This window comes from Citrus clementina, unplaced genomic scaffold (assembly GCF_000493195.1).
Source record: "Citrus clementina cultivar Clemenules unplaced genomic scaffold, Citrus_clementina_v1.0 scaffold_6, whole genome shotgun sequence".
In the NCBI taxonomy this organism is placed as follows: domain Eukaryota; kingdom Viridiplantae; phylum Streptophyta; class Magnoliopsida; order Sapindales; family Rutaceae; genus Citrus; species Citrus x clementina.
The window spans coordinates 9,098,725-9,105,533 of NW_006262139.1; the positions used below are offsets into that span (position 1 = coordinate 9,098,725).

At 37.5% G+C, this 6,809-nt stretch overlaps 1 protein-coding gene across 1 annotated transcript; it reads left to right on the top strand.

Moving 5' to 3' along the window:
• The first annotated feature begins 4,694 nt into the window (after window positions 1-4,694).
• Window positions 4,695-5,462, top strand: LOC112097337. The gene has a single exon (XM_024182522.1). The coding sequence runs from the start codon at window positions 4,695-4,697 to the stop codon at window positions 5,460-5,462; it is 768 nt and encodes a 255-aa protein (XP_024038290.1).
• Window positions 5,463-6,809: the final 1,347 nt, after the last annotated feature.

Consider the following 6,809-nt stretch of genomic DNA (forward strand, 5'->3'; position numbering starts at 1 on the left):
TGGTCTTTGGTTCAAATGTAAAAACTTTAAATTTTAAAAGTCTTTAGTTCGAGTCGGAAGATTTACAAATCATAGTAATTTTTTTTTTAACCTCTGATACTTCAGTGCCAGTGGTTTTTGATACTTAATTTACTGATACACTGATATCAGTAATTTGTGATACATATTTGTTAAAAGCAGAAAATGGTGCATATGCATACAATTACTGATACTTTTTACAAAATGTCAGAAACTAAGTGTCAGTAAAGGTCATTTTTGTAGTAGTGTGGGTTCTTGACTGTTCTTTTATGTTGTTATGGTAATGCTGTAGCATTATACTCTAGTAGTTTTTATGAATACAACTGTTATTTCGGTTGACCACCCATTTAATAATTTCAGTTAATATAGAGCAGAAAAAGGGCATGTCCTAGCGGACATTATTAGAGTATTATTTGTTCCTAAGTCGAGTTTCCTGGATTAGGTTACCTTGAATCCCATAAGGGCAATACTTGAAGTTAAGATTTGTGACACTCTAGACATAGGTGTTCACCTTGTATGGTGGAGAGATTAAAGGTTATAATGTCGTACTATAAATATATGAGCAACTGGTCATTGTTAGTAGATTTAAAGGTAAGAGATTTCCAACATGCGATAGCTGCAGATGCTGATTTATTCTACCCATTGCTGCAGCACTTATTGTAACAACTGGTGCTAATTTAGTAAACAACAGTCACCCCATTAAGAGAGTTTGATCATTCAACTACTATATTCTCAATTGAATCTTAGACACATTTAACTTAGTTTATTTCATTACAGTATTGTTTTATTTCTATCTCTCACAATTATTAGTTACGATAGAATTATTTGACAATTGTTTGTTTCGGTCTTTAGTTGATTTGCACTATTGTGATTGCTTTAGTATTTTGAGTAACATCAATCCGTGTGGAGACGATCTTGAATACTTATCACTTTATTACTTGTTGTGTATACTTGCACATTGGCATTGATAATAATTGATTATTGAAATCAATCAACAAGTTTTTGGCGCCGTTGCCGGGGATTGATTGTTTATTTTTTAAGTGTGAAGTAAATCTTGATAGCGCCAAATTTGATTTGATTTGATTTATTCTATTTTTGATGTAGACAAAACCAAGATAGAGGTAATAGATAAACTGCCACCTCCAACTTCAGTAAAGGGTATTAGGAGTTTTTTGGATCATGCTGGATTCTACAAAAGATTCATTAAGGATTTTTCCAAAGTAGCTAAGCCTATGTGTTCATTACTGGAGCATGACAAACCATTTCACTTTGACAATGAGTGCCTTCAAGCATTTGGAGAATTAAAGAAAGCTCTGATCACTACTCTAATAGTTATATCTCTAGATTGGACTTTACCATTTGAATTGATGTGTGATGTAGTGATCATTCTGTGGGAGCAGTATTAGGGCAAAGAAAGGATAAGGTTTTTCATTTCATATACTATGCAAGCAAAACGTTCACTCCAACTCAGATCAATTACACCACTGCAAAGAAAGAGTTGCTAGCAGTAGTTTTTGCTTTTGACAAATTCAGAGCTTATCTTGTGGGTACTAAAGTAACTGTTTACACAGACTATGCAGCCATCAAATATTTAATTTCAAAGACGAATGCCAAACCAAGATTAATCAGATGGATCTTATTGCTTCAAGAATTTGATTTGGAAATTAAAGATAGAAAGGGGACTGAGAATCAAGTGGCAAACCACTTGTCACGGCTGAAAGCAAACACTAGTACATTGACAAGGAAGGGCATCACCGAAACTTTTCCTAATGAACAGCTGTTGGTAGTACAGTAAGCATAAATGCTGCAGCAGTCAGAATCTCCATGGTATGCAAACTTTGCTAATTACTTAATGAGTGGGTTTCTACCATCTGAGCTGAAGTTTCAAGAGAAAAAGAAATTTTTTCATGATGTTAGAAGTTATCAGTGGGATAACCCACATTTATATAAGCTATGCTCAGATCAAGTAATAAGAAGATGTGTTGCAGCAGAAGAAATACCTCATATACTGGAGTCATGTCATACTGCAGCATATGGAGGACATTTTGGTGGTCATAGAACAGCTGCCAAAGTTATGCAATCAGGTTATTATTGGCCCATTATTTTTAAATATGCTTATAAATTTGTTAAATGTTGTGACATGTGTCAAAGGACAGGGAACATAACTAGCAGACATGAGATGTCATTGACTAACATACTGGAAGTGAAAGTTTTTTATGTTTGGGGAATAGATTTCATGAGACATTTTCCCCCATCCTTTGGGAACTTATATATCCTTGTTGCTGTGGATTATGTCTCCAAGTGGATAGAAACTGCAGCATTACCTACCAATGATGCTAAAACCGTGGTGACTTTTCTTCAGAAAAGTATTTTTTTTAGGTTTGGCACTCCTAGAGCAATTATCAGTGATGAAGGCACACATTTTTGCAACAAAATCTTTGCTGCAGCAAAGATGAAATATGGAGTCAGACACAAGATAACAACAACATATCACCCACAATCCAATGGTCAGGCTGAAGTGTCCAATAGAGAAATTAAAAAGATCTTAGAAAAAGTGGTGAACCCAACAAGGAAGGATTGGTCTTTGCATTTGTATGACTCTCTATAGGCCTACAAAACAACATACAAAACTCCACTCGGCATGTCTCCTTACCGAATTATTTATAGCAAAGCGTGTCATTTGCCACTAGAGCTCGAGTATAAAGAACATTGGGTACTGAAGAAATTAAATTGGGATATGCATGCTGCAGCAGAGCAAAGGAAACTTCAACTTTGTGAGCTTGATGAATTACAGCTATTTTCATATGAAAATGCGAGAATCTATAAAGAGAGAATAAAACACTGGCACGACAAGCATATTCAACACAGAAAATTCACCCCTGGTCAATTAGTGTTGCTTCACAATACAAGACTAAGATTATTTCTAGGAAAGCTCAAGTCAAGATGGTCTGGCCCGTTTAAGCTGTTAAAATCTTACCCTCATGGAGCTATTGATCTTCCAAATGAACAAACAGGCCACAAGTTCAAGGTTAATGGACACAGGGTTAAGCATTACATACATCCAGCATCAGAATGTTCAAAGAAGTGTTACTCCTTAAAGAATCCAACTATTGAACAAAGAAAGAAGGTCAGGCTGAAGGACCTTAAATCAAGCGCTTCATGGAAGGCAGCCCATTAAAGAGATAGCCACTTCAAACCAATTTTGATATCCTTTGGTTTCGTAGACAGCTCTTCTTCTTTTACATTTTATTTAATCCTGTTTTTCCATATTAACCATTTATTTTTATCCTTTTCCATTATTGCATACTTTAGTTTCACTTTAATTTGATATATCTATCTCTTTTAATAATTTTAGACTTAATTTTAGTAAGTGTGACAATTGAATTCCATATTGACACGTGAGAGTGTATGGTGGCAGAATGCAGAGGTGAACCACGCGTCAGAAGCTTTCGTGGGGAGTATGTATTCGTTGTTAGAATAAGTGAATGGATACTGCAGCAGCTAATTTTACCGTTATAGTAAATTAAAAGCTGGAGCCTTTCACTTACCGTTGGAGATAAAATCGTGACAGATGGACGCATGGATATGGATAGAAATTGCGGAAACAAATCTCCGAAATTAAAGCTTTAAATTCACTGGCCGATGATTTTGGGATATGCACATTTAATTCAAAATATTTTATTCCCTCAATTATTTCAAGTTACCGTATTTATCTCCAATTACAAGTCCACTATAAAATGAGTCACTGTGTTTAGTACTCTACGCCACTATTCCCCATCTCTTTCACAAATCCAACTCTCCTAATTCTTCACCTCTTCTTCTCTTTTTTACTCTCAGGAACAGTAGCCGCAATTTGTTACTGTTACAGCAATGCCGAGATACAAGAAAACAGCAAGCCGCCTCAAAGATCCGTCACGATTCCAGAGTTACCACGCTGAAGAAAAATATGAAGAATTCATAGAGCCGCATCGGATTCTAGAAGAAAAAGGATTTCAATTTCCAGACCAACTAACGGGAATTGTGTAAACAATTCATAATGCTGTAGCAAAAGAAGGATGGCGAGAGTTTTGCAACCACCCTCGAGATCTTGTGCTGCCTGTAGTCAAAGAATTTTACGCCAATTTAGGGCATCATGGGCTAACGAGGAAGGGCGTGTAGTTAATATGATAGATTTAAAACCTATTGCTAAGGTGTGGGTGAAATTTCTGAAATCTAGGCTTATGCCCACCACTCACACTACTATAGTTTCGCAAGAACGGTTGGTCTTGTCATATGTCATAGTTTGGGGGCTTCCTATAGACGTAGGTAGCATTATTGCGAAAGAAATCCGAGATTGTGCAGTTAAAACTCACTGAACTGCTGCCTTATTATTTCCCTCACTCGTCACCAGCATTTGTGTAGTTTCAGGTGTTTGTCTTGACGCCAGAGATGAACATGTAAAAAATGATGGTGCCTTTACGGCACATACCATTGAGCGAGTTGCTGGTGAGAGTGCTGGAACAACCACTGAACCAGCTATTGTCACAAGAGCAAGACGAGCTATTGGCTTAGAACAGACTATCCAGACACTCAGCAACAGTATAACTCAATGTGTGGAAGCTCAGTAGAGGGAAAATGGTCGGTTTTGGAGTTCTCTACAGCACTTGGACAACCAACTATACCAATTTTCTCTGTACATGAAACGCACTCACCGGAACTTCCCTGATGCACTGCTCCAGCAATTTAATTTTGACACCCACACCACAAATGCTCCAGCGGAGGCTAGTGCAGAAGCCACTGCCACAGAGAAACCAGCAGAAGATGTTGCAGCCGAACCACAAGCAGATGAAGAATCAGAAGACACTGAACTATCTGACCAGCCTGAGGAAGAAGGTGACAAGTCCGAGACTGATAACTCACCTACAGAGGAAGAAGACAACTCGGAGAAAGACCATGAGGGACCAACCATCCCAACCCAACTCAAAACCAGACAAAAGCACATTATTCAAGAAGAGAATGAGGATGACCTTGAAGAGGAGCCGTCTATTCCAGTCTTTGAGAGCAAGAGAAAGGACAAGGGTAAAGCAAAAATGGCAACACCAACAGCCTCTGAAGATAAGATGGAGCCAATTGATGCTGAGCTGGCTGCTGCAGCAGCCAGGGCTATGCCTACACTTGAGCAAGCCAAGCAACTACTTGCGGTTATTGCTGCCATCACAGCTGAGGTCCAGGTAACCGATGCATTAACTCAAAAGCCTCTACAACACACTCTTAGTCAGTCTCTTCGCACCAATCTAAGACGATCCAGCAAACGAAAAGGCAGTACATCTACAGGTACTGCTACAGCAACCCCAGCCACAACTCATCTCACCAGCCCCGTAGCGAAAAAGACAAAGACATTGCCAGCCACTTCCCCAAAAGCTTCACCAAAAGATAAACTGCGCAGTGCATCCAAGAAGTGCTGATAACATCCTGTCATGTACTGTAGTCCCCACCACAGGGGAGTACTCTTTCCTTACTAGTTCATTCAATTTATGTGCCTTTGCTATATTTGCTTGTGAGGACACAACAACTCTCAAGTTTGGGGGGGGGGGGGGTTGTGTTCCCGAATGCATATGTTTAGGTTTGTATGCATGTGTTTATGTTTGTGTGGTGTGGAGCTCTATTATCTAATATTTGTGTATGGATTTGAAAGCCTAATGAAGATAAATTGAGTGTTATTCAATATATATATGCCAAGTAGAGATAATTATATATGAAAGTGACATTATATCCCTACACGTAGACTTTGGTTGAATTATATGAGACTGTTAGAGCAAAGCCAAAAGAAGAGAAAAGATCTCAAGTTTGGGGGGAAGAAGCAAGTTTGAATAACTGTGATATCTATGGAATACAATCTATTCAAATGGCTCAAGTTGCTGAGTAACCAGATCTGAGTATGCACCCTATATGCAGACTTGTGTTCAAAGGTAGCAAGAGTTATGAGCAATGCTGTAGCATTAAAAAATAAAATAAAATAAAATAAAGAAATCCTCTGTCTAAGGCATTGAGTAGGCAGGTCTGTTCATGAGCCACATGTTCAGCCTTGAATAAAAGATACTTCTAGATAAGATTACATTACAATTACTGCTGCAGCAACTCTAATCTGGGCATGGTTTGAGTAGTTGGGTGTCATCATTACAATTGATTGACATTCACATGAAAGATAAATATTAGAGTGAGGAGGTTAAATATTCCCTAGTTTGTCATTCTTAAAATAATCATAGTTGAGTATGTGAAAGTTATGATTACCCCATTTCTGAATGAAGTATTCTCATTGCTGAAATTCATGCAATCCCTTGGTGATGCTATAACATATCTAGAATTCAACCGAAAGAGCACACACACACTATGGATAGAAAGAAGCTTAAGTCTAGGACTAATTTACTATGGTCATCTTGCATGATTGAGAATATGATCTGAAGGTGGAAGAATCCTTGCAAAGTTGATAAAAGAGCTAAATTTGTGTGAATGATTTCTTTTGTGTGAAGTGTTAGTATGTGTCATTACTTGAGGACAAGTAATAGTTTAAGTTTAGGAGTGTGATAACTCTAGGAAATGAGAGTTATTACATCAATTCTAGACTTAAATCAAGATCATTTAGAGAGCAAATAAGGTGTTTTTACTACATTTTGGTTACATGTTGCATAAACATTCATTTTAGTTGGGTTTTAATAAGTTTTGTTTAAATCAAGTAATTTGTGCTAAAAAAATGTGCATAATTGTAGGTTTTAAATTCATAAGGGAATGCTGAGACATTAGATGAGCAAGAG